The sequence below is a fragment of the Accipiter gentilis genome, chromosome 7, assembly GCF_929443795.1.
Source record: "Accipiter gentilis chromosome 7, bAccGen1.1, whole genome shotgun sequence".
Taxonomy (NCBI): domain Eukaryota; kingdom Metazoa; phylum Chordata; class Aves; order Accipitriformes; family Accipitridae; genus Astur; species Astur gentilis.
The window spans coordinates 6011011-6036547 of NC_064886.1; the positions used below are offsets into that span (position 1 = coordinate 6011011).

Below are 25537 nucleotides of genomic sequence, written 5' to 3' on the forward strand. Positions count from 1 at the left end.
GTGCTTCCCTTTATACCACTTTTCCAAGACTTCAGCTCTGAGAACTCCTTAGGAATGGGGCTTACTGTTTTCAGACCAATTCAGTCTGCCAGTCTGGTGAACGAGCTGCGTCTCAAAATGAAGTATTGAGTCTTCTGTACCACGCACCTATTTTCAGAGTAATTGTTCCGATTTAGAACTGCACGATAAGAGTATTTCAGTTTCTTGGCCAGAATAGGGAGAGGGGCTGTGAACACCCTTCAGCTCCCCTGCAGTATAGTTTACCCTCTAAAGCACCTGCACGCAGCACCAACACACCAGAGATGAAGGCTCATAGAGTATTGTGGTAAGTGCTTGAGTTCATGTCAAACTCCTTCAGTGCAAAGAAATCTTAAGGGCGTGGGGGAAAAGAGTGTGAGTGTGGCTCTGCACAGGTAATAGTCCAAGAAGTCTTTGTGCTTCAAAATAGCTGCATTTCCCCACTCAGAGATAATCACTGAGAAGAATTTGTTGGTCTCAGCGGTGGGTAGCAAGATTAGCAGCGTGGATTTGCTTTGCTCCTTTATTTCTGGTTCAATTGATCCATTAGTCCTGTCTGGACTTCAAAGATCTTTTCATGTGCCTCCTGGAAATGTTCCTTCCTTAAGCTTTTCTCCAATTTGCTGCGCTGCACAGCCCACACAACCAAAGAGGTATTTTTCTCTGGTCATGTTATATGGCATTTGATTGCATTATTCCTGGTCCTAGGCTAGTGCTCCTAGCACTGTATTTTCATTTGGCTCCGTCACCTGAAAGGCCATTTTTCCTGCTTGTGCTTTCTCTTTTGGAAGTGGGAACAGCATAGAAAAAAATGCAGTAAGTTTTGCAGTTTCTTTCTTGTTTAGAAAAGGTCTCAGGACGTGTATCTGTTTTTTAAACATTCCTCCCATTTTATGTGTCCCAGCTTCATTTTATTGTTTCCAAATAGCCCCTGGCAAGAATTGAGGAAATTGACTCAGAACAGCACATTAAACTGTCACTGAGGTGTAATCTCTCTCCATATTCAGGTGAAAGGGGAGTGGACACAGAAGAGACCTTGCACTGAGGAAGGCAAAACTCTTGCACAACCTGTTGGATTTTGGCAGGCAGCTCTTGGGCTTTCAACCTAGGAGGTGGAACTGGCCAAGATCAAATGACACAAATTAACAAAATGAGGGAGGTGGAGGGATAGCAAAAGGCAAAGTACGAGGACAAGATGACTTATCTCCACGATTTATTTCAGAGCAAAAAAAGAAGGCAGATTTATCTGTTGTACAACTCTGTTGCCATCCAAGGAGTTACTATGGGGAGGTGCTTTGTCTTGCGTGCATAGAAGGGCCCAAAATACTACTGCTGACTGCACACAGCTTCATTGGGGGAGTGAACCTACAGTTTGGGTGGGCTTAGCACAGAGAAGACTATAGGAAAAACGATTTAAAATCTCCTTTTATCACCACGACCACGCTGGACTGAGGCAAGTGCATTTATCATTTGTGATGCTGGCAGCTGACAAGCACCAGACAACAAGCTCTGGACATAGTTCCAGCTTGTTTTTGAAGGCAGATGTCCTTGCAAGAGCACACAACGCGTGACACGTAAGGAACTTGTGCCTTATTCAAACAAGCAGAAAATTGGCTCAGGACTCTCTTATATGGAGCTCTTGTGCTGGAAGTACCATAAATAAGAAAAAAAAAAAAAAGACACTTTATTTCATTTGGCTAATGCAATGGTTTTGCATGCACAGCAGCCCTATCTTGAGATTCTGCAGGGAGATGTGTATCAAGAAAGGTCCTGCTACCAAGCCCAGTCTGAGATCTGGCAAGATTAGCACTCTGTAGATTAGGCTCTTGGTTTTGATTATTTCTCTGCCCTGCTTCTACTTGAACAGAAGCTGTGTGAAGCACTTATTGTGCTGGTAGGATGTTTGCTCTCTACAAGAAGCGGAAAAGTTTGAGGTCAGGAATCTGGAAGTTAGGCAAAGTACAAATGTGCTAACAGGAGAGAGTACAGCAAGGCTGGGCAGCTTTGGTGAGGTAGCAAAGAAGGACCTCCTATATTCTGGTGGTGCACAGAAGCCCAGCTGGTGGCTGCGGTAAGCTGCAGGTTACAGAGAAAAGGAAGTGGTTGGCGGTACAATGTAAACAGGCCATTTTTTTGTAGGTTTAGCGCTGCAGGCAAGCTACTACTGCAGAGCAGCAGTGCAGTGCCTACATGGGTTGCTGCTCAGGCACCAACCATGCAAGCACTCTCAGGATGAGAAGAAAGCTGCTGTCACCGACTTTGCAGGCTCTCCTCAGCAAACTTACCAATAAAAAAATCAGATAGGAAGACAAATATTCCTGCCTGTGTCAGCACTGAAACTGAAAGAGTTTGGGGGCAAACCTGCTTTTTCACCACTGACATTTAAGATTTCCTGCAGGTTGGAAGAACGAAAAGGGACCAGCCTGCCTGCTTGGCTGCTATAGCTCAGCGCACAGAGATGTGTATTGCAAGCTGTGGTTCGTGGTGCCCTTTTGAACTAAAGGGCAGGTTTACTCAGGAAACGAAAGCAGAAGAGGCAGCTGGCTCATTCCCCAAAACCAGTAAGTCCAGCTGAAAGGATGTGCAAGACTGGTCTGAGGAGCTACTTTCACGTTTTCTGAGCACTGTAATAATTTGACTTGCATTAAGATGACTGACATCTCACAGTCAGCATACTATGCGGCCATCTCTGGGGATGGTGTAACCAGCCAGCAGAGACAAACAGACTTCCAGATACAACCAGAGGTTAACAAGGAGGGAAAAAAAACAATTCTGCAAACTGGAACCGTCCTCATGGCTTGTACCTGGAAATGGAAGGTCACAGGGACAGGCAGACAGGAAGGCGGGAGGGGTACAAAGGGACACAGGCAAGAGGTTGTGAAGGGCCACTTCCTTCCAAATCCCGATTACAAATCCAAACAGAGCTACAACACACGGTAAGCGTAATCATTAACTTTACTGGAGAATCTCACATGACAGAAGAGCAGTGGAACTGTACTTGAGGCGTTACTCAGCTCATACCCTGTGTGTTCTGCTCACCCTGGGGCTGGCCAGCACAGCTCCCTCTACCACCAATGCTGGCCCAGCCACGGCAGCGCTCATCAGAGCCTCCTTGAATGGCTTCCAACGAGCTGACAAAGCCGCTCTGGGGAAAGGCCAGAGCACTGATACGGTTTGCAGAGGGCAACCGTGTGGTTGGCAGCAGCTTCACTTCAAAAAGCAGCTTTTCTCAACTGGGCAGGCTGTTCTTTGTAGAGTATGGCATGAGTCTATGGTTGAGGATCTTTATTCATGGGACTAACCCCATCGTTCCCAGAAGCTGGAGGCCTCACTTGGGTACCTGCCCAGCCCCTCTGCTCCTAGGCACTGTGTCCCTTTGCTCCCACAGGTGACGCAGCCGCTTCTAGTGGCCAGGTGTTCTAGGAGAGCCCTGGCAGGGTCCCCACCAAGGGCTGGGTCCCGGCCTGTCTCTTTAGTAAAGAGCAAAAATCTTCCAACTGAGCGTCTTACAAAGTGAAAGTAATTTTCCATGATTTTTCCTTGTTTCAGACAGATCTGCTCTGCCATACCCTCAGGAAGCCTTTGCCCCTTCTATAGTGCTGTGACCTGGAAAACTCAATAGGGATGGAAAGGGCAGTTCTGAGTGGCCCCAGTTCCCACATGGACTGAATTGCCTCTGTCCTCAAACAGATCCAGTGGTGTTGGAGGAAGAAAAAGCCTATAGAGCTACAGCTCATACCTGTAGTGGACAAGAAGGGAAAGCAGCTCACTGTAGTCTGTTTAAGATGTAGTTTTCTTCCCTTCTAAGTTGCAGAAAGGCTGTGACTGAAGTGCGTTTTGTTGAATGATGTTCCTGTACGTTTTTTAGAAGAAATGCTGAAATACTACAAAAAGCCTGCAGAAAAGAATCCATTTTACTTAGAGTATAACCCCCTAATTCTGGCTGGCCTGCTTTAGGAGCTGGTGCTTGAAATGCTCCAGCAGTTCGGGTGCGATCTTATCAGCAGTCAAGTTCTTGATGTTCAAGATCCCTTCATGGGCTTCCTGGAAGAGCTGCTTCCCCACTGCTTCTTCCACCCGCCTGCGCCACTCTGCTAACTTCGGCCTCTCCTCAAACAGGTCATAGCCAGCACCTACAGGCTGCAGAGCGAGAGCGAGTCAAACAACACATTTACCAGGGATAGGACCAGAATGACACACAGATATGTTTTTGGCTCAAGGCAGCAGAGAGTCATCACATAAGGTGGAGTTCATCTCTGGTTCTTAGCTAGTAGGAAGCAAGTGTTGTCATCCTCAGCAGCTGCTGTCCCCTGGGAAGTGCTGCGAAAGACCACTGCCATGGCTAATCCAAGAACTGTCTAATGCAGAACACAGAGGTCCATGCACACCAACACATCTCTTCCAAATATCTGTACTTTCTCTGCCTAGTTTGTAATTTATCTTTTTTCTCCTGAGGAATTTTGCCCATTCTTCTATAGAGACAACTGTCTCAAAGTAGGTGTGCCCTGGCAAACTTGATTATGGTCAAAGTCAAAAAGGAACAAGATTTAACTCCACTAAGGAGTTAACTGCAGGGAGAAAGATCTGCCATTAAAGAGGTGGTGCTGCTGCAGCCACACCTTGACCCGGCCTGGCCATAACCCAACTTGTGGGGGGGCTTGATGCTCACCTGCATGAGCTCCACCAGTGCTACAAGGTCTGCTAGGGAGACCTCGCTGCCCACGATGAAGGGCTTGTCCTGCAAGAACTTCTCCTCAAACTGCTTCAGGACAACGTTCAGCTCTTCAGTAACACTTTCCAGTTTCTCTGGAGGAAGTGGCTGGCCTGTGAGGAGAGGCAGCAGCACCTGACAGGGAGAAGAAACAAGTTGCTTTTTACATATTTCCCTCCAAACTCAGTCCACACCCTCCCACTGCTGCCTTCTAAGGATCCCTTGCCAGCCACGCACGAGAACAACCGGTACTGCTAATCTCCTGTTGCAGATTAACATTAATGTCAGTCATTAATTCCCGCTTGTCCTTGTCTCCTCCCCAGAAAGTCTGAACTTTCAGCCACGAGAGTCTCCTCTCAAGGGAAGGCTGCACCATCTGCAAGCAATTCCATTTTGTTTTCCAATGGGAGGTTTATTCTTTCCATGAAGCTGAGCAGAAGGCAGTGTGCAGTGTTTGGTGTTAGTGGCTTACCCAGGACGAATCTGCTCTGGATCTCACTGCATGCCCAGACCTGTGGCAGCAGCATGAAGTATTCGGGACACTTCAGTTAGGCTCAGCTAAGCAGGCGAGTCAATTCCAGATCTAGTTTTGTTCCTGTCTGTCACCTGGCTTGTACATTTGCTTAGAAGGGCCCTGCACACAGGAGGTACTTCCTGGGCCATTGGCTAAGAGCCACAGCTCTTAGCACTTAGTTTTTGCTATACAATGGTCTTACCTTCATTAAGAACAGCTTGCTCCCCTTCCCACGAATGTTGACGTGCTGCCACGACAGGTACTCATCAACCCTAGCCCTTTTTTGCAGGTCAGATGGGTACCAGTGATCAGGAGTCTTGAATTTCCGGGCCAGGTACAGGAGGATTGCAATGCTGCCCGGAGAGCAAGACAGACCAGTGAGCTGGTAACCTGAGATAAGAGCACCAGCTCACAGATTTTTCCACAATCAACGCTGGTCAAGTTGCTTACATGAGGAAGCTTCTCATGAAATACAGGTTTATGTTATGTACAAGTGGAACCAGTAGGAAGGCGGCAAAGAAGTACCTGGGCTGGAGTCCCAGTAGCGACCGAACGGTACACTGGCAGAATCCAAGCATTAGGATAAACAATACTGCAGTATGGGCTTGAGCTTATTTGAGCCTTACCTCTCTGCTAAGGTGAAAGAACCGTCCCTTAGCGCAGGCACCTTCATCAGGACATTCACTTTCTGGAACTCCTCTGTCCTGTGCTGCCCTGAGGAGGGAAATGAGAAGTTGTACTTGGCAGTGATGCTCAGGACCTGTCTGCAAACACCGGAGGAATCTGTGGGGACCAGCTGGCCTCAAGTTCCTGGTTTTGAATGTACAAATACAGTCTCATTTAAGTTTATAAGCAATCAAAATGTGCCACAAGGTAAATAGGGGGTTTGCCCTATGATGTCAGCCTACTTGCTTATTGCCTGCATACCAGAACCACCTCTCAACAGAGGTCAGAACGGTTAAGAGCCCTTTCATACCAACAGTGCTTGTCAACTCGGGGCTCTATCAGCTTTAAGGTTGTGCCTGGAGGTACCTGTCCCGTATAAACCCAGAGTGAACACTGAGATCCTTGGAGGAAATGTATCTCAGTATCAGAAACATGAACCACAAGGACAGTGAGAAAGCAGACTTTTCCCCCCCCCCCCCCCCCCCCCCCCGGAAGATAATGTAATTTATATTCAACTCTCTTTTTAGTCCTCAGATGAAAATAAATTTCTATGATTCCATATAAAGACATGGGTACTTCATTACAGATCTATCAATCAGCTCTCTTTGCAGGTTTTGCGTATCTTTAACAGAGCAAACATGGATTTGATTGTGCTTTTAAACTATCTTGTAGGTCCCCCCGGAAAGGTAGGCAGAGTGAACCGGACAGGAAGAAGGTGCTTTGTTCATCTGAGGTCTCAGCGTGCTCCACTATGTTTGAACTCAGTCCCAGAAGCCTTGTTTTACATGACTTGTTCGTGCCAGCCTCTTCCAGCTGCCAGCTTCAGTCACACATGTGTACTTCTGTATTCAGGCTTCTCTAACGTCTAACCCAACGCCATGTCCTGCTACGTGAGTCACCTGAGAATCTCTGTGCTAGAGGATATGCTCTGGAAACAGTTTTAGTTTTCCCACTACTTGGCAAACCTCATTTCTGACTATTCCTCTGTCACTTGGCTCACAGCCCGTCTTCCCCACCCCCTTTCAAAAAGCCACTGGGATTTCCTGCACGCGATGCGCAAATTCCAGGTCCTCGGGTGGCCCTGGAGTGTCGCGTGATTTCTATCTGTTCTCACTCTTTCTACCCATTTCGTTGAGACCTACCCTACTGGGGGCCCAAGAGCTTTTCTGGGGGGACACATTCAACCCACCAGCTCAAATCTGAGTATATGTTCCCTCACCTGATCCTTACATACTGTGCAGTGATGGGTACTAGTGCAGCGAGGCTGCCCGCACCGTATCCCTGAGTAAGTGCACATTTGGGGGCCGGTGTGCCCACACGTGTCTGCCGAGCAGCTGGATGCCGAGCTAACCCAGCTGCTGGTACCAGGAGTGCTTCCCCACGGCTTGGGAGGTGGGCACACTGCAGGAACGGGCTGCACCTCTAGCATTCCTGTAAGCCAAATTACCCATCTTAAATACACTGACCAGAAGCAAACGCTGATGCCACAGGGCACAGAGCACTGGGAAACTGGGATTTAATTCACTTTCCTTCCTCTCAGTTCCCTGATAACTGTATTTCAGTTGTTCCATTCTCCTTGATGCTTCCATTGCGTGCCTGCCAGTCTCCTCTCCTTCGTACCAGTGTCTCACCACAACAGTTTATTTATTGGGAGAGAAGGAGAAGGACACTAGATGAGCCTGCCCCCCACCAGAAAAAATAGCAACATCTTTTTCCTGCAAGACAGGTCTGAGGAAAGCCGCAGTAAGGTGCAATCAATGCAGAGCTAAGGTGTGCAGGGGAACACCCAGAGACTAAACCACAACACGCCTGAGGTTTCTTCAAGTCACAGGCTGGAGCCTCTTTTGTTCCTTTATCAATTTCAGCCCCAGAAGCCTTCTCATCTTTCATTGGTTTTAAGCATTACTTACCAAGGCATTCTTATGACCAATACATTACCTTAATTTCAACTCCCGCAGAGCTTTGGAAAAGTTGAAGGATAGCTTTTACCAGCTTCAGTTACAAAGAAAGAAGATATAGATCTTTAGGCACTGTTGGGTGAAAATATATGATACCTCCTGGGCAGGCTCCTACCAATTATCAGTTGGTTTGAGTACAAACTAAACCATGTTCCCTTCATTTCTCAGCATTCAGATCCCTGACGGCTGCATTGTCTCGCTCCCCTGCCTTCGCCGAGCCTGTCCTCAATCCTCTCAAAATAACCTGACCATAAACAGGAACAACCTAAGGGGTGGCCTGCCTGGGGAGACATCAGCAAGCTCTCTGCGTGAGGGCTCTTCCCAAGGGGCTCTTAGCCCCTGCTAAGAAGGGGAGAAAAGCTGCTCTGCAGCAACGGCTGCTGCTTAGTGGAGCACAAAGTTTTCTAAGGAAGTTGAATTAGAGAGCAAGAATCGCACATCTCCGCTATCCTCGCCCATACGTGAATGTCCCATCTCTGTTGCTTTTTGCTTCTCGTTTAGATGGGGAACGGCCTCAGACCTAGCCCATCCTGAGCGTTTCTTCTCAGAAAAGCAGTCCTTTTTTCGGAGGCCCACTTTCTGCTGCGGTGGGGCTGATTTCAAAGATACCGCACGCCTTTGTCGTTTGTTGCAGAGGAGCGCGGGCACCGAGACTGCCACTTCAAGTCAGGGTTTCTTTAGGAAATCAGGTTTTGCTTTTATTTTGACACCAGAAGCCTTCTGCAGCTGGAGGGCCACCCCACCCTCTCGAAGCATCTTGTGCTGATGGGGACGATTGAGTAACCCGGTCCCACCCGCGGAGCGGCTCTGCGTGGGGGGGTGTGTGGGGGTGCTGGCAACCAGCGGTTTGCCCTGGAGATGGGGAGCACCGGGGGGACCCCGGGGTCCCAGCACCCCGGAGGGGGGGAAGCAACTAGCCCCTCCTGCTAACCCAGGGACTGGGGGACAGAGAACCACCCCCCAGCCCCGCCACAAGCCCCGGCCCCCGCTCACCCTTCATCAGCTCCACTTGCTTGAACTCGAACGGGATGCCGTTGCTGCGGGCGAAGATGTAGAGCGCCCGGCAGGGCTGCGAGAGCAGGTCGAGGTACAGCTCCAGCCCCATCCCTGCCACCGCTCCTGCCGCCGCCGCCGCCACCACCACCCGGCCCCCGCCCCGCCAGCGGGGCGAGGCTGCCCCGGTTCCTCCCGCGGCGGGGGCGGAGCCGTCCCGGGGAGAACTCGGGGCTTCCCCCCCCCCCCGCCCCCCGCTGCCTTACCGGCTTCGGCCCCGGAGCGGGGCTTCTTCAGCCCAGAGGGACCGTGGTGCTGAGCAGGACCGCTCCCGGGTGGGCAGAGCTGCGGCCGGTGGCTGCACAGGACGGGGGCTATGGCGGTTTTCCAGAGCAAAGTTCCAACCGGGCTCTGCCGTCTCCTGTTTGAAACTCGGGCTTGGTTTAGTGACTGCCCTGAACTGCCTAACGAGAAGGAAAACCAAAGCCAGGGTGATGGGTGTAGGTGCACAAGAGGTAGATACTTGCTTTGCTGACGGGAGCTCACAGCTCTTGCAGAAGAGAACTTTCTTTTCTGCTACTCTGACGCCAGCCCAGGCACCCGTGCTATGCAAAAACTGCTCGAGTCACACGGTAGGAAGCCACACACTACTTCACTGCTATAAAACCCCACATTGCTCCTACCTTTACAAGACACAACCACCCTTCCTGACACCCAACCCTCCAAGATTGCCAGCCCTTCGTTTTGCTCCAACAATGTATTACTAATGCTGGTGTACCCTTACTTTGTTGTTTTACAAAATAATAAAGCAGAGCTGGGGCGGTTCCTGCCGAAAGTCTTAAAAGAGTAGGTGCAGGCTGCAGCTACGTGGTAGCTCTGAGCCTTCTGCCAGGGGCAGCTAAAAATAGCAGGGGCATGTCTCAAATAGATTTAGGCCTTGTAGTGATACTAGCTGACTCCAGTATATTCATATTGGACGTCCGACATTTTAGTCTGCATTAACACCAACCTAACACTTAGTAAGACCTGCTGTTACCACTGGTAGTGAATAGTGGAAGGAAACAATATGACAAGAAATGCACGAAACTATAGAAGTGAAAAAGCCCTTCAAGGCAATCTCCATCCCTGTACGCAGGAATCTTTATTAGACACCATTTTAAAAATATATATAGTATTTATTTAAAAGTTACAGTCACTTCAGCCTAGAGCAGCTCTCCAAACACACTTCTGCTATAGGCACTGTATATGTGTTTATGCATTTGCAGATACAGCTGCCTGTGCAGTGAGACGGAACCATTAGTTGTCACAGTTCAGAGGCACAAAGGGCACAGCCCTCACCTTTGGACATCGGCAGTTCCATCAGGCCCATCCTCAAGTGCTGTGTAACAGCTCTTCTCTTCACTGGGGGTAGTTTTACATATACCAGCAGGATATAACACAAAGTCCTCTTCAGAACAACTGTATCTCAAATTTTTTTGTTTGTTTGTTTTAAACCAGTAACTGAACTCTGTTTGCAGTGTCCTTGAAAGGGGAATGAGGCCTGTAATAGTTGACTTTGCATAGGATAAGGTTGAGGAGCCAACCATTCAGTGACCATGTCTCATTGTTACCATGCTGGGTAGTAGCCCGTGACCTATCCCGCTCAGCAGCTTCAGTGCCACAAAACACAACCTTCTCAGCTTCCATTCATTCAGGCTCGTTTCTGTGCTCGCTCGTTCTGTTCAAAATTAAAAGTTGAGAAGGTGACTGAAGATGCCCCTGTCTCAGAGTCACACAGAAGGGACTTTGGGGAGCAATGGGACAATTTAATAATCCTTTCTGCCCCAGTTCTCAAACATTCCTAGTCTACAACTCAAAATCATCATTTTTCAAGGAGTCCTCAAATTAGAGAGCAGAACACTTGCCTAAATCATACAGCACAGAAAGTCTATTATGGATCCCCTAGCCCACCCATCTAGCAAGTTAAATGCTACCCTGCTTCTGTCTGAAAGCTCTCAACCTTCCCACGGGTGTATTAAGAATGGCCTGCAGAAAATTATTTCCTGGTTTGGAATACCCAAACTTCTAGTCAGCATAGCTGTAAATTACAGTCTTATAACTCTGTAATGACAAAAGGTTTAATCTCTGCGTTTTGTTTGCCCTCCTCTGGGTAGTTGCCAAAATCCCAGCTCCAGAGGTAAGAGAAAGGCAGAATAGAAAAGGAAACACCGCAAATCATAGAATCATAAAATAGAATCATAGAATCATTTAGCTTGGAAAAGATCGAGTCAGCTGTAAACTTAACATTGCAAAGTCCACCACTAACCCATGTCCTTAAGCGCCATGTTTACATGTCTTTTAAATACCTCCAGGGATGCTGCCTACCTTTCCTTTAACAGAAAACCTCTTTCTCTCCTCCCCACCCTTTCTGAGTATTTCATAATGAGGCACCCACACATGCTGCCTTCACAGTGAAATGGAAATGTCTCAGTTAAAGGAAAGGGTCCTGGACACTAATACTTGTGCTAGTCGTGAGTTAAAATATACTGTGCAAGTCGTAGTTCGAATTTTTTTTTTTGTTTTCTTCCTCATTTTAATTACCTTGACTGTCTTCTCAAGCTTACAGAGAGCTTCCTCATATTTCTGCACCAATGGCTTTAGTGAGTTGCCCTTCACCGGGTGCTTCTTTATGTCTTGGATGCCAGCATCCTTCAACATCCGCAGAAACCTACGCTCCTGCATAACAAAATGGACACAGGAGATGAGACACCCCACTGCCTATCAGCTAGAAAATGAGCACATTTTGGAACATGCTGCCTAGTCAGGAAATAATCGAAGTTTCCAAGTACAAAGCTCAGCTGACTGGAAAAGGAGGGAAGTAGTATGAACCTTATCTTCCTTATGCCCCTGCATGCATCCTTACCAAATGAATCCCACACCAATGACGTACCTGAATTCTAAGGACCAAGCTGAAAGCGACGCCCACTTTTCCTGCACGAGCCGTTCTTCCAACTCTGAAACAAGAAAAAGTAGCATCAAGTCAGTTTAGCCACACAGTCACTGCCATTATCAGCTCCAAGAGTCTGATTCTGAAATTCTCCAGATTTAAGAAAGTCTGATTCCAAGTTTTTTGAGGTTAGCACAGCAGGATTAGCCATATGTTACAAAGGGTGAACACTTTCAGGGCTCGTTCACAGCTGCTGTGCCACTGCAGTTTTCTGAACATCTAGAAACCCAATACTCGATGCTGTCTAGGACAGTATTTCTAGTTCCTGTAAACTACATTTTCTGTAATAGGGTGCTAGGTGTCTGTTTCAATGCTGCATTACTCTGCTGATGCTACAGGCTTAATTTCAATTAGAAAGCTATTTGCATATTAAAGTACAAAAAATCCAAAGCTAAAAACCCTTTTAAGTGCACATCACCTTTGCTAAACATTTCAAAGTAAACCAAGCTCAGACATCTTCCCTTTGTTCCTGGTTGTCTTACCGGTGAATATATGTCCTGATGAACTGTGGTGCATCATAGTTTATTACATAATTCACTCCTTTAACATCAATCCCTCGTGCAGTGGCATCTGTACTGATTAACCTGGTTTTAAACATACGTATAGTCATTTTCAGGTAACATCTCTTGCACTACCGCAGAAGCAAAGCACAAGTGAACTCAGCACAACTCTTGCTAATCTCTGTTCAACCTGGGCAGCCAGCCTCTGACCTCTGAGCATGACAGCAGCATTGTAAGTCACTCCTTATTGCTACTGGCATTTTTAACTGCCTGCAGACCTCCAAGCATCACTGCAGGCTTGTCACCTACTGTTGTGCATGAAAAGTTACTGGGTGTTTCCAGGTTCTCCAAGCATGTGACACTAAGCCAGACAGCTCCCACCACGTTGGAGGTTACAAATCTGTAAGCTACCTGAACATTCCATAAAGGCACTTTAAGTGACCTCTGCAGACAGCAAGGTGTGAAATTCCAGCAGTCAAGGAGGAATTTAAACACCGGGTTTGGATAAAAAGAAAATCCAGAAAATAAGTGTTTACCTTCTTCTCAGAGACATTCCACAGATGCAATCCCATACAGCTACCAAAACCACATGGCAAATCAAACACATGGATAGAAGTAAGTCTGTATACCAGTCTGATCAGGGATTTTCTTGGTAGGAAGCACTAATACTATAAGTAGTTCTAGTACCAACATCTATTTTCTTCCAACAAGTGCCAGATGCCAAGCACACACATTAAACTTAAGGTTTTCTGAACTGTATGTGTTTTGGGCAACTATATGAACAAGCAGTTACATTTACTGCTTGTTATAAAACAACACACAGAAATTCAGGTTACAGCTAGATTAGAATAGGCCAAGTTACAGGCAGGGTAACAATTCAAGTCACAAGTCCAAGTCTCACACCCATTCTGCAAGTTGGTTCCTGCATGCTGTTTTACACAAGACCTCATTTAAGTGTGTTGGTTCTACCTAGCTCCTCACACTGGAAACGGCCTATGTTGGAAGAGACACAGGAAACTCATTTAAGATGCTCACAGTTGTATTTTTCCTTGTTCAAATTCTTTCATGGTTCTCTGTCTTTCATTTGGAGGTAACCGAGAAGAAAATTCAGCCACAGCGATGCCACCAAAGGCTTGAACCAGCAGGAACAACCTGTAGGTAAATGGGATGGAAACAGTCACTTCATTACCTCTGGAGCATTACTTGACAGATACCTACTATAGTGATCTGATTAATATATTCACCTGTGAGAAGCTTCCCTGGAGTTGGTAAAGCACAACACACGGGTAAATTTCATTTTCAGCATGAAATACAAGAGGAGCAAAGGCTTAGAATTCAGGTCACAAGGCACGTAACATTGCTGCAGTTGACAGGGAAGAAGTTCAGAGAGAAAAATTACTTCTTGCCAAGGCTGTCTACTCTGAAACCCACCACCTGTCCAAGACCTACATAGGCTTTGATGTTTTACAGCTGACTAATAGCAGCCAAACCAGACCCCCTTTAGAACAAGGCCACCCCCTTTAGAATAAGTCACAGTTACAGGCTGGGATGATACAACACAGGGTAGAGACAGGAGATCTGCGTTGTTCTAATGTCCTCACTTCTCCACAGCAAGTAACAACACACACTGCCTTCTTGTCTACAGGGTGACCTCTGTCTACATGCCCCAAAATGCATGTTATACGTACGGACTGTTGATAAGTGCTACTACATTATTATTACTTCATATCTTAATTCTGCATGAAGAGTTTAATTAAAAAAAAAATAAAAATTAATCCAATCTTAACGACATGAACACTAAGCAATGAGAAAACAAACACGCAAGAGATAGAGCTCTCTGGGTCATAAATACTCCCAAAGCCACTTTCGCCCAGCACCTCTGTCGTGCAAGGAACCATATGGAAGACATATTTGTTTATAGGGTAAAAACAACTACAGACTCCAGAGTTAAACAGATCTTCAAGTATAATTTGTTCAAGACAATTAATGTCATACCGATAGCCCCTCGGGGAGTGTGTATTTCTTAGTATCTTGTTCAGTCTCTGTTCCAACTCCAAATGTTTTTTTCTCAGAATAGACAGACGTGAAGAGGCGAGGCTGGAATAAGTCCAGCTGCTGCAGTTTCTCTGGGTCCTGAGTCAACGTGGCTGAAAACAGCAGTTTCTGTAAGGGTATCTGAGGATAGCAGGAGCTGAAAGGAATAGCACATAGAAACAGCTTTGAGGACAGGGCAAAGGAGCTCCTCCACAAATGCCTTCAGATGATGTTATGAGGGAAGCAATTAACTCTTTTTGACACTCTTTTCCTGTCCTGGGCCTTTCCTGTAGGTTCTTTTACACCCTTGTTTTATGGTGGAGTTCACAGATGGAACTGATCAGCGCCCTCAACCAATTGCAAAACCTGCATCTGTTAGCCCTGCACACATTCTTGCATCCTAGTTACCTGTGTCCTCATTCTAGTAGCTTCCTTCCTTGGTTGATGATCTCTGTTTCTGATACATCTCTACCATGCTGTATGAAAAGCAGCAGCTGCAGATAGATAATTCCAACAGTTTTTCTTCAAATCCATTACTCAGCTCAACTAACTCAAATAGTTACCATGCAAAAGAATCACAGACTTGCAATATTTGTGCATTCTTTTGATGCTCCCTTAGTCTAGTTAAGGAAAGCCTAGAGAATACAATACTTAAGCTTCAGTCTAAAAGACATCCTGTACTATCAGCTGTTCACTGCCTGCTTTTTCAAGCTTTGAAAAAGCAGCTGCCTTACTTTGGCAGACATTTCTCCAACTAAGCAAACTTTGGGAGTGCCTGTGAGAGAGTACCGTGAAGCAGGGCAGTGACATCTAAGTGCTGGTGTCCGCGCTACCAGTTCAAAGAAACGCATTCTGCAACTTACCTGGCTGCTGTTATAGGCCCTGGTTTGGTCCTCTGAAAAAGCATGTTGGAGCCAGAGTCATTTTCTACTTGGAATGCAGCTTTGACAATTTGGTTCAGACAGTTCTGGTGCATGTCATCGATCATACGGTCAGCTTCATCTACGATCTGAATTCACAAGGACAAAAAACACTACTTGTTAAGTACCATCTAGCACTAGGGAGCTTTTATTTTCCTTTTGTATCTATAACAAGTGAGCCAGAGTGTAAGATAATGGAAGCTTCTAATCAATAGAAATATTTTCTTTGCCTATCCTCCCTCAAATGAAGGCAGAAGTTTCTATCCCAAAACTGAATTTTGCTTTTGTTTCAGTGGCTCAGTAGCCAGCCTGACACTCAAACTACACACATGTTCATTTGCACATAAATCCATTCCATGTCTCCGAAAAAGAGATAAAAAACTCCACATCATGAATAAGATTGCAACTATGTTTCTGCAGACTCCTATGTGGTGGAAGCTACTACAGTCTGATAATTTACCTTGACCTTGACCAATAAGGCTTCACTCTGAGTTTGTGTTTGCAAGAGGCTAGGAGAGAAGTGGAAGTAGGTGGATGCCTGGGTGTCACGAGTTGGAATAAAACATCTCATCTTGGGACCGTTGCCTGAGCAATCTGGAGCATAGAACGGGACCATACAACAGTTCCAACAGAGATATATTTATGTACCATGCAAGAACAAAGCAGTAATTACAGCTCTAATGGGCCTTGCACTAAGATGGGAGACCTGTGGAGTTGACTCACCAGGAAGCGAAGCTGCGTCAGGCTAAACCCCGCGGTCTGGCTAATGTGATCTGTGAGCCGCCCTGGTGTAGCCACAATAATATCAGCCAGGCTGCAGTAGCCTGTCACTCTGAAAGAACAAGCGGCCCATTAGTAAGTTTCTCCCTACACCATAAAGCACGTAACAGAGATCCTTGGTCAGCAGAGCTTAAGATTTTCCTACTACTCACTTAACTGAGAAAGAGCAGAATTCAAATATGCGCTTTATGTGGAAAGCATGCAAAGGCAGTGCTGGACACTAAACCCTCATTTTAAACAAAAAGCATAATTCTTCATTGCTCTTAAAAAAAGCTTAGTTGCAGCAAAATCCTGTAACAATCATTTGTACCTGTGGGTATAAGTTAAATGTCTGCATTCTACTCAGCTGGTGAAGACCCCCCAAAATCTAGTAAAATACAACAATCATAAAAAAGGAGTAGTAGCAGGCACTTTTGTCAAAGACAGAATGACCAGTGTCTAGCATATAAACCCACTATCCAAAATTATTATTGCATGATGGTGTGATGCAATAGCCTATATTTTGACCTCTGCTTACTGAGATTAAATAGTTTACGATCTCTATAAACCTTATCAAAAGACCTTTTAACCTACTTTTTCTGGACAAGCATCTCCTGCTCCTTTGCAAAAGATTTCTGGCCAGTAATCAGAACGACCTTCAGACCTGTCCCATCAGTGTAAATGTTGAACACTTTACTCACCTGCAAAGAGATGGGCTTTGTTAGCCACAACAAAATCAGTTAAAGTAATACTTTCCATTACGCTAACAACATCAAACCCACTGATGGGTCTTCAAACTGCTTCACAGAACAGCCAAGCAAAGTACTGTCTGCACCAGCCTTTCCCTCGGTCCAGTTCCACTCAGAGAGAAGGTGAAGAGCCACATACCTGTTGTGCCAGTTCTTTGGTGGGCAGAACAACCAGAGCTCGTACTTGGCAAACTACTCGATCTAGCAGAACCTGCCAAAACAAAGGCCGAATGAGTTCCTGAAAGCAGTGGGGAGAGAAGGAGGTTCTTGTATCTAAAGAAGGAAGAAGAGATGGGCTTGACACATCCTCACGGAGTTTTATGTTTCTATTTTACTTCCCTCCACCCTCCCAACTTCTCGTGCTATGCCTTCATGAGATGAAGGGGACTAGTACAGCTCCGAGCTAAAAATTTGCTGCTTTGCATCCACAAATTCTTTTCTGACCTACTTTTGCTTGAACAAAAGCAACCCCAGCATTTTCCCTACAGGTACTTTACTGGGAGTAAACTCACCTGTACTATGGGTATGACAAAAGACAGGGTTTTACCACTGCCCGTAGGTGCTGAGACGCAGATGTCTTTGGGGCGGTATCCTCCCTGCCCAACCAAATACCCATTGGATGCACTCTGTAGAATAGCAGGAATCACCTCTGCCTGAACTGAAATAAAACGGAAACAAACATTAACTACAGAGTTAACTGGACTAAAACCAGTGTAGCCAGGAAAGCAGTTATATAGAATGAATCTGTTTCTACTTCTATGCTGTTGTTGCTATAGACATAATAGAGGAAGAAATCAAAACCAGTTGTCAATAGAAATGCTATCTGCTTTCACCTGGTTCTTGTTCATGCGTGGAAGCTTAGCACTGAACAGAGAGATTTTCCTCTCCAAGAATTCAGCTACTTCTAGTGCTCAGCTAGGATGTTACTGTGTTAAATATTGTTTCCAACTCATATCTGCCTTCTTGTTCTCACGTTAGGATGGCACTGGACAGATTTAAAACCTATGAATATTTATCTGTAAGCATCCTTTATTTGAAGTACAAACTGCTCTTATATATATAAACACAGAACATGCAGCACGGCAACACAGCCTTACTGGCCAAGGAGCAAAATGCACAACTCCTATACGCTTTGGAGTTATTCAAGTTTGCCGCAGGAGAGTACACAAGGACTGAAGCAAACAGTCCTGTGCAGACAACAGCTTTGGCTGTCATGCACAAACTCTCTCCTTTCCCTGTCCCATGACGAGCCCTGACAAACCGGCCAACTTTGGTTTATCTATGAGGTTTAGCAGCCAGGGGATCTAGCTTCATGACAAGACCATACTCAGTGATGCATATGATGTATGACTTCAGTGGACACCATCTCTACCAGACAGGGCGTGACACTGCTTGATTCATCTACTACCAAGTGCCATAACCTGGACTTCACTTATGAGAGAACACAAGAAGTTGCTATCAGTAAGCTGTTATGATCTTCCCAGACAAAATAAGCAACAGCAGTTAGACTAAAATGTTATGTAACAGAATATAAAAAAAAAAAAAAAAAAGATGACACATGCTGCCTTTCCAATGTAACCTTGATGAGTCTCTAATACAGTCTAAGCCTCCAGGCTCAGCTGGACCAAGTAACTGACTGCAGGTCAGAGATCCCACCTTCCTCCCTCCTCTCCCATTGCCTCCTTTCCTTATCCCTGTTTCCAGCTGTGCTTTCTATTTATTTAGGAGCTGGCACTTACTGCACTTTTTTGCAAAACTAGTAAAATAATGGAAAACCAACTGTTTTTTTTTCTTGAATGGTTTTCTGCTGCTTTAATGGGGTTTCTAGAGAGGTCCAATTAGCAGCAGAGATGGTGGAAGGTAAGGAACTAAAGCACAAGCCTGGTGGGAAGGTGGGAAAACAGGAGGACACGAGTAAGACCTCCCTCTTTTGGCAGCTGTGTGCTATTACGTCAAGCTGTCATATTTTGTGGAGCTACATTTATGACTAGATAACACACTTCAGTTACTCAGCCTAGGTAAAACTTTGAAAAAGAAGGGTTAAAACTAGTACAATCACTTTGATGCATTAAGCTTGTTCTTTTCTATGTTTTACTTCACTGACTACATAAAATATACAGCAATAGACTGTAGGAACTACCTAAGTCAGTTTAGAAAGAAACAAAAGCACTATCAAATTACCTGGAAAAAAGGACTCTATCCCATTCATTTGTAGCTTTTTCAACAGCCGGGGATGAATTCCTGGAACTTCTCCGATTGGAACTAGATTATCTTTGATACGTTTTTGCACTAGTTTGGGTTGAGCAAGCCACTGCGGTAAGAAGGCCTGAACCTGAGGTGGGGAAAGAAGAATAACAAAGCATTTCTGCCATCAAACAGACAATACCATACATAAAATAAGCTGTTAAGATGCATGCTCCTTCCTAACCATCATCAAAATTCAGTCAAGCTAGTTACCTTCTGCACTGGCTTTCTGTCATAGTCTCCAAGAACCACCAAACTGGAGGGTGGAAGATTTGTCTCTTCCTCCAAGGCTGCTAAGGACAGCTCCTCCTTTGTACTCTGACTTCCTTCAGCTCTTGGACTGTTCTCTTTCTTCCTTGTTCCAGCTCCCTTTGTTTCCTCATCTGCTTTCTTCCTTTGAGAAGACTTATTTTTAAGGTTGCTTCTATTTTCCTGTTGCTTGATGTCTTCTTCAGAATCTGGAATTTGGATAACAAGAATACAAAGCTACAGGTCAGAACGTGCTACAGAAAAGGCATGTAGGCAACATTTTACAACAACAGACTTCAGCAAAACTTGCAAGCTCCTCCTTCTTCCTAAATTCAGGTGCAAAAGCCAAACATTTGTTTGTTGGTATGGAGGCAACTGAAGACCGAGGTGACATGCTTCCCCCCTTCCCTTACACTAAACTGATCCCCAAAGTTTGCAATATGGGGCTTTCCCCTAGAAAGCGAATTACTTTGGGAACATATTAAGCAGAGGAAAACAAAATTTACCATCAGGTAAATTCAGTAGGTTACTCAAAGGGTAACTTGTGTCTCCTTCTCCGCTGAGAACTGTCGACCCCAATGAACCAAAATCCTACGGCCTCAGTTTAGCGTTACCTGCTTCAGTCCTCTCCTGCGGCACTTCCGATTTTCTTCTACTGTCTTTCTTCTTCGATGGAGTGCTGCCATCTGCTGCCTCCTCGGCGTCCGCCCTTTCTTCAGAACAGCTGCGAGGCCGCTGTTTCTTCTTGAGCTTCTTCTGTCCTTGCGCACAGGACTGCTCTTCACTCTCCCCCTTCCTTTTCCTCTTTCCGCCCCCGGGGCTCAGCCCCGGGTCGGCTCCTCCGGACGGCCCGCCTTCCCCTCCCTCGGGCTGTGCCTCCTGCTGCTTCTTCAGCTGCCGGGCCTTCGCCTGCTGGCGCAGCCGCTCCAACAGGACCCGAGCCCGGGCCTTCGCCTCAGCGTCCTCCTCCTCCTCATCCCCTTGCTTCTCCTCCTCCCCGCCGTACCTGCAACAGCCCAGGACAAAACCTCCTCAGGCACAAGCCGCCCGCTCCCACCGGGCCCATCCGGCCAGGCACCCCCACTCGAGTCCGTGCCGCTGGGGGACGCCGGGGCTGGGCCGGCAGCGCCTGAGGCAGGAGTTACCTGTTGATGCAGAAAAGCGCCATGGCCGCGCCGGGCCGCGCCGACGGGGCGCCCGGAGATGACGTCAGCGGAGCCCGCGCGGCGCGAGGCAGCGGCGGAAGGCTCCAGAAGGGCGCGCGGGGCGGGGAGGCGCGCGCACCCGCCCGCCCCCGCCTGCTGGGGAGGGGCGGTCGCGCCGCGCGCCCCCCTGAGGGGAAGGGCGGGAAGGGCGGCTGAGGGGGAAACGCTGGAGGAGGAAGGCTGGGGAAATGCTGAGGGGAGAAAAGTACCTCACAGTCCCGGATCCCCCCCCACCCCGACACGGAGGCCCAGGAGAGCGCACCATCACTGCGGGGACTTGTGGGCAGAGAGCGACAGAGGCTTACCACAGTACTGAGGGGCACCCCTGGCTGCCTGAGGGGAGCCCGTGTAAGCCATATGGATAGCAGCGTTTCAACTCAGTGAGCAAAAGTACTCCTTCCTTGCTTGCTTGGTTGGCCTCACACAGGTAGCATGTTAAAGGAAAGCCTCCCTGAAGCAGCAGGCACAGGGCTGGCCCAAGGACTGCTTCCGCTGTAGCAACGGAGGACATAGCCAAAAAAACCCAAAGAAAACTCAGAGCAACGAGAAACCCTGAAGGCACCCACAGCCTCGAGCCCAGCAAGGTAAAAATGACCCTGGAGTGCTGTCAGGCACGTGCCACTCAGTCTAAGTGTACTGTGAAATACCATGTCTGAGACACAGAAGCAAGCTCAAAAGTGTTCCTTTTGTTTGCTTCAGCAGAGTGAAACAGATATGTTGCCGATTTCCCAGCTCCATCCCCAATGCACCAAAACCTACACCAGACAGCTTACTTCTAAATCTTTATTTGTTTTCTACACAGAGAAAACAGGAATGTTGAAGCAGCAATATTTAAACACACTAGCAAGGAGCCATCGATCTGTGAGAGTGCACAAAATGCAACACAGGGCCATTTGTGCGGTGGTCTCTGCTAAGGGGCAGGATGAGGGTAGGTCCAGGAGCAGCCTCTTCAGACAGCCGGGAGAGCTCTACGCAAAGGTGGAGCCATTCCAGCCCACGTTGGCAGCGTTCATGTCGAAGTAGTTGATGTACACCCTGCAGAAGAGGCACAGAAAGACACAATGACCTTAACTCATTTATATAAGTAATGAGCGAGACAGGACAACAAGACAGGGGACAGTGCTTCCCATTCCTCTAAAGAAATTTCAAGCTTAATTTTTACTGAAATCTAGCTAACTTCTCTGGTACAGCCTCCAGTCAATATTCCTCAGAGTCCCTAGAATTGTACTTTTTTTTCTTTTTTAAAATACAAAGTCTTCTTCAGTCAGGGACTGCCCAGACACCAGACAGCTTTTGGTTAGCAGCCTGTAAAGATATTTGAGATCGAACCCTTTTGTTTCCAAATGCTGCCATCCTTCACACATGTCAAACAGACAGGCAGCCTTACAAAAGCCAAACAGGCCCTCGGGGCTGGCTCTGCACTTCGTTCCAACCCCAACATGTCACTGGCAGCAGGTTCTTCCCAACCTTCACCACTGTACGCAGACACTCTCCCAAGGCTCCGCAGCCTGCAAGGGAGCTGTTTACAGCTTGCTGGTTTCCACTTCTGTCTTTCAGCTCCAGCCAGTTACTGCTCCTCCCTTGTGCTTTCAGCCTCCCATCACCAGAGGATACCACACCTCAGGGGTGAAAGGCACACTACAACTTGTCAGACCTCTGGTATTTTTCTCTACTCTGAGAACAGGAAGCCATTTAACAGAGGACTCTCACGGGAAAGACGTAGGCATCAAACTCTTAACTGGACATGAAAACACTGCAAACGATCACTTGTTTCTTTTCTCCAACACGCAGACTTATTCCTGGCTCTTTGTATTTTAAAATAAACTTTTCAAAGCAGTTTCAGAAAGCCAAAAAAATAAGGTTAAAATCACATCCCAGCCTTACCTGTCTGCAGATACATGCAAGTGCTTAGAGATCAGATCACACAGGAGCTTGGTGTAAGTCTTGTTCTGCTGCCCTCCTATTTTGCCGATGCTGTAAAGGCTGCAGAGCGCGCAGGGATCGGTGGAGCCCCCGAAGGACATCATCTGATCAGGTATGATGTGCACAGCGATGTACTGGGGTAAGAGAACAAACAGTTACAGCAAATCTCGCCTTCCCTCTTCTGATGCAAACTTGCTTTAGGTACCAACTTTACGCAGCGCAGTTGTGTGCTGTATTGCGGCCCAGGCAGTTCCCCAGCGCTGCCCTCTGCCAGGCTCAGTGGCTGCAGCCCACACGGGTGGGACGGCAGCGCACGCTGTGTGGATCCCCCCGAGCCTGGCTCTCAGAACGAAGGTTGTGTTTGTGTGCAAAGCCACAGGCGAGATGGGTACTCCTGCCTGCCACAGCACTGCCGCGGCGCAGGGCAAAGGGCACGTGGCTGGAGGTAAAGGCCTTAAAACAGTATTTCTGTGCCAAAATTCACACCCTCAAATCGCTGACTGAGCCACCGGGCCTGTCTGCAATTCAGCCTTACGGGGGTTTGGCTTCTCAGGCTGCAGTGGTCTGAGAGCTCAAGAGGGGCCGTATCTGATCCCGGGATAACCAGAAGCAGCTCGGGCGGAGGAGGCAGCCCGGAGGAGAGCTCCGGTATCCGTTACTTCGCTTTGCCAGGTTCCCTGGCCTGGCAGATACCAGCCCCTTCCCCCAGACGTGCCGCTGGCACAGCTCCGCGGCCGAAATCCCGACTCCTTGGCACAAGCGCGGACAAATCTCCGGTGTTGTAGGTAATCGAGCACCGAATTTACCGTAGGTCACGCCGCTGCTCCGGGAGGCCAAGCCGATGGGCCTGGGGACGGGCTGCAGCGCAGACGGAGGCGGCGGGAGGCCCGCCGCCGCGCCGCGGCTCCCTCGCCACCCCACCCTCCCCAGAGGGCTCCCGGGGTGGGGGAACGGGCACAAGACCCTTTCCCTCGGAGCAGCGGGGCCCGCAGTCCCGTTGTGCCCGCAGACGCCGCCCTCGGCCCCATCCCCGCTTCGCCCCGGCTGGGCGAGAGAGCGGGCGTAGACCCGCGGCCGCCCCGCCGGGGCCTTCCCCTCGGCGCCGGGCCCGCCGGACCCTCCCGCCGGTCGCCGCACACGTGCTCGCCCCGCTCCCTGCCCAGCCCCCGCCAGGGCGGCCCCACGCTCCCGCCGGGCCGCGGCCCTCTGCCTCCGGCGGCAGCGGGCCCCACGGCCCGCCCTCACCTGCGCGGGCTTGCCGGTGGCCTTGGCCAGCTGCTGGGTGAGGTCGCCCAGCAGGCTGTCGGGCACGGCGTCCTTGCAGACATTGGTCTGGATGGCGAACATAGGCATGGTGGCGGCGGCGGGAGCGGAACGGTGCGATGCGGCGGGACCGACGGCGACGACAGAGTGGAACGAGGCGGCGGCGGCGGCAGCGCTTTTAGTGGGCGCGGAGCCGCGCCGGCCTTAAAGGGGCCGCGCCCGGCGGGGAGGGGAGGGAGCGGGGCGGAGGGGGACTGCCCCCCCCCTTCCCCCGTCTGCTGCCCTGGCTGCGGCTTACGGCTTCCCTCCCGCGGCAGCGTCCCGGCCAGAGCTCTTCCCCCCTTACCGCCGTGATTTGTTTGCTTTGTTACTACCATTGAGCATTTTGAGGGGGGATTGGTGTAGCTCCTCCCTGGAACTGAGTCCTGCCGCGCTGGGCAATTCATAGATAACCTGTTATCAGCGCATGTGGTACTACCAGTGTAGTACTCCCACTGGCTTTTGCAGGATCAGGGCCAAAAAGGACTAGAGGCCCTAGCTTGGCAGTTGCAAAAAGGGATACTTGCCCTGGCTCCGAAGGGAATTTTTTTCTTTTGCAAAATGAAGGCACGTTTGTACGGTTTTTGTTTTAACTGCGTGCATAGTTTTAACGGGATGCAAGAGAAACATCTGACTTGCCGACGTGTTAATTAATCTCTAACGTTTTTCAATCAAATTGAGAGTGATCTATTACTCCTCAGCATCCTCATTTTCACAGCATATTTTTCTGCTGGAAATAGGCAGAAGCGATCTGGCTTTGCTTAGAAATGAAACGGTGCGTGTCTACTCGGAGGTGAGAGGTAGCCTGCGAGATGAGCCTTCTGCTGGGCTGTGTGATGCGATGCACGTAGGCTGCAGAGGGCACGACTCCCCACCCTGCCTCTTACACCGCCGTGACTGCGGCGCAGCTCTGCTGTGCTGCTTGGAATGACTCACGGGAAGGCAAAGGAGGATCAGGCCCAGAGCCCTCTCCACACAGACATTTTTACACACAGAAATTGAGCACGTGTTAGTTTTTAACAAAGTCCCAGCACTGCTGCTGCTAGAAAGCTTGACCATACATACATGTTACACATGTGAACACATGTAGCCCTGAACAAAAAGTAAGGGACAGTATTGTATGGAAATGCTTTAGAGTGGCACAGGCTAGAAGACTGAGAACTGGCAGGACCAGAGCATTTATTTTTTTAGTGATTAACAGTGCTATTGAGAACTAATATCGTCAGCTCCCTGCCATTGTGTAGTGCCTCCCAGAGTTGTTGCATGGAGGTGGGGTGGGAATTCTGGCACCACCAGTGTGCTTGCTCTGCGGCCTGCGAGGCCCAAAGCAGCAGACCCTGCCCATGCTGCCACATAACAGAGACACATCTGTGTTTTCATTCTCCTTCCCCCCCTTGACTATGGAAGATGCAGTGCATACATTTTCATAGCTTCTAAAGAGGCATCTTTAGAAGTTAACCAAATACCAGTGTACTCGTGCACACCCCTCGCTCCAGTGATTGCTCCGCACTCATGCATTCATAATACATTTTCTTGGTGAACAGCATCTGTTTTAAAACACAATCGCCTGTAATTAAAATAGGAGCAATGAAAAAATGTGTCTAAGAGCAAAAAACTGCAAGGTAAATTGTTTTGCAGAAATATACTAAAGAGCAGTCTAATGATGTGCCAGAGACAAAGAAAGCTTTTACATTCCCTTTTAGAGGGTATAAGGACTATTAGCAAGTAGAGGTGGTCTTAATTGTACTAGTGCCATGAGGTACCGTAGGATCACACATTTTGGGGTTTGGATGCTCTGAGAATAAC

At 48.1% G+C, this 25537-nt stretch overlaps 3 protein-coding genes across 4 annotated transcripts; all 3 read right to left on the reverse strand.

Moving 5' to 3' along the window:
* Window positions 1-2955: 2955 nt before the first annotated feature.
* LOC126040766 (glutathione S-transferase theta-1-like) lies at window positions 2956-9019 on the reverse strand. Its single transcript, XM_049805629.1, has 5 exons — window positions 8861-9019; window positions 5870-5957; window positions 5446-5596; window positions 4688-4864; window positions 2956-4158 (listed from the first exon to the last, which is right to left on the reverse strand). The coding sequence occupies exons 1-5, from the start codon at window positions 8970-8972 to the stop codon at window positions 3952-3954; spliced, it is 735 nt and encodes a 244-aa protein (XP_049661586.1). The 5' UTR covers window positions 8973-9019; the 3' UTR covers window positions 2956-3951.
* A 970-nt stretch (window positions 9020-9989) lies between these two features.
* On the reverse strand, window positions 9990-20523 carry DDX51 (DEAD-box helicase 51). Of its 2 annotated transcripts, XM_049806171.1 has the most exons (16): window positions 20447-20523; window positions 19916-20307; window positions 19266-19510; window positions 18990-19140; window positions 17321-17466; window positions 16948-17019; window positions 16654-16760; window positions 16024-16132; window positions 15244-15389; window positions 14342-14537; window positions 13591-13706; window positions 13382-13498; window positions 12329-12430; window positions 11790-11853; window positions 11441-11575; window positions 9990-10577 (listed from the first exon to the last, which is right to left on the reverse strand). In XM_049806171.1, the coding sequence occupies exons 1-16, from the start codon at window positions 20467-20469 to the stop codon at window positions 10551-10553; spliced, it is 2148 nt and encodes a 715-aa protein (XP_049662128.1). In that variant the 5' UTR covers window positions 20470-20523; the 3' UTR covers window positions 9990-10550. The 2 variants fall into 2 exon arrangements, with proteins under 2 accessions (XP_049662128.1, XP_049662129.1); XM_049806172.1 differs by lacking the exon at window positions 12329-12430.
* A 752-nt stretch (window positions 20524-21275) lies between these two features.
* LOC126041265 (macrophage migration inhibitory factor) lies at window positions 21276-23942 on the reverse strand. Its single transcript, XM_049806688.1, has 3 exons — window positions 23675-23942; window positions 22391-22563; window positions 21276-21541 (listed from the first exon to the last, which is right to left on the reverse strand). The coding sequence occupies exons 1-3, from the start codon at window positions 23780-23782 to the stop codon at window positions 21475-21477; spliced, it is 348 nt and encodes a 115-aa protein (XP_049662645.1). The 5' UTR covers window positions 23783-23942; the 3' UTR covers window positions 21276-21474.
* Window positions 23943-25537: the final 1595 nt, after the last annotated feature.

What these genes read in the sequence shown, in the direction of transcription:
- DDX51 (XM_049806171.1), bottom strand. Translation starts at nt 20,469, where the DNA reads ATGGCGCTTTTCTGCATCAACAG. An exon ending in GATAGAGTCCTTTTTTCCAG is followed by an intron (nt 17,467 to 18,989) that starts GTAATTTGATAG and finishes GTTTTATTTCAG; the next exon opens with TTCAGGCAGAGGTGATTCCT. An exon ending in CACTCCCCGAGGGGCTATCG is followed by an intron (nt 13,707 to 14,341) that starts GTATGACATTAA and finishes TGTCAACTGCAG; the next exon opens with CAATGTTACGTGCCTTGTGA.
- LOC126041265 (XM_049806688.1), bottom strand. Translation starts at nt 23,782, where the DNA reads ATGCCTATGTTCGCCATCCAGACCAATGTCTGCAAGGACGCCGTGCCC. An exon ending in CCACCGGCAAGCCCGCGCAG is followed by an intron (nt 22,564 to 23,674) that starts GTGAGGGCGGGC and finishes CTCTTACCCCAG; the next exon opens with TACATCGCTGTGCACATCAT. An exon ending in TTGCATGTATCTGCAGACAG is followed by an intron (nt 21,542 to 22,390) that starts GTAAGGCTGGGA and finishes CCTCTTCTGCAG; the next exon opens with GGTGTACATCAACTACTTCG.
- LOC126040766 (XM_049805629.1), bottom strand. Translation starts at nt 8,972, where the DNA reads ATGGGGCTGGAGCTGTACCTCGACCTGCTCTCGCAGCCCTGCCGGGCG. An exon ending in TCTTTCACCTTAGCAGAGAG is followed by an intron (nt 5,597 to 5,869) that starts GTAAGGCTCAAA and finishes CTCTCCGGGCAG; the next exon opens with CATTGCAATCCTCCTGTACC. An exon ending in GCAAGCTGTTCTTAATGAAG is followed by an intron (nt 4,865 to 5,445) that starts GTAAGACCATTG and finishes TCTCCCTGTCAG; the next exon opens with GTGCTGCTGCCTCTCCTCAC.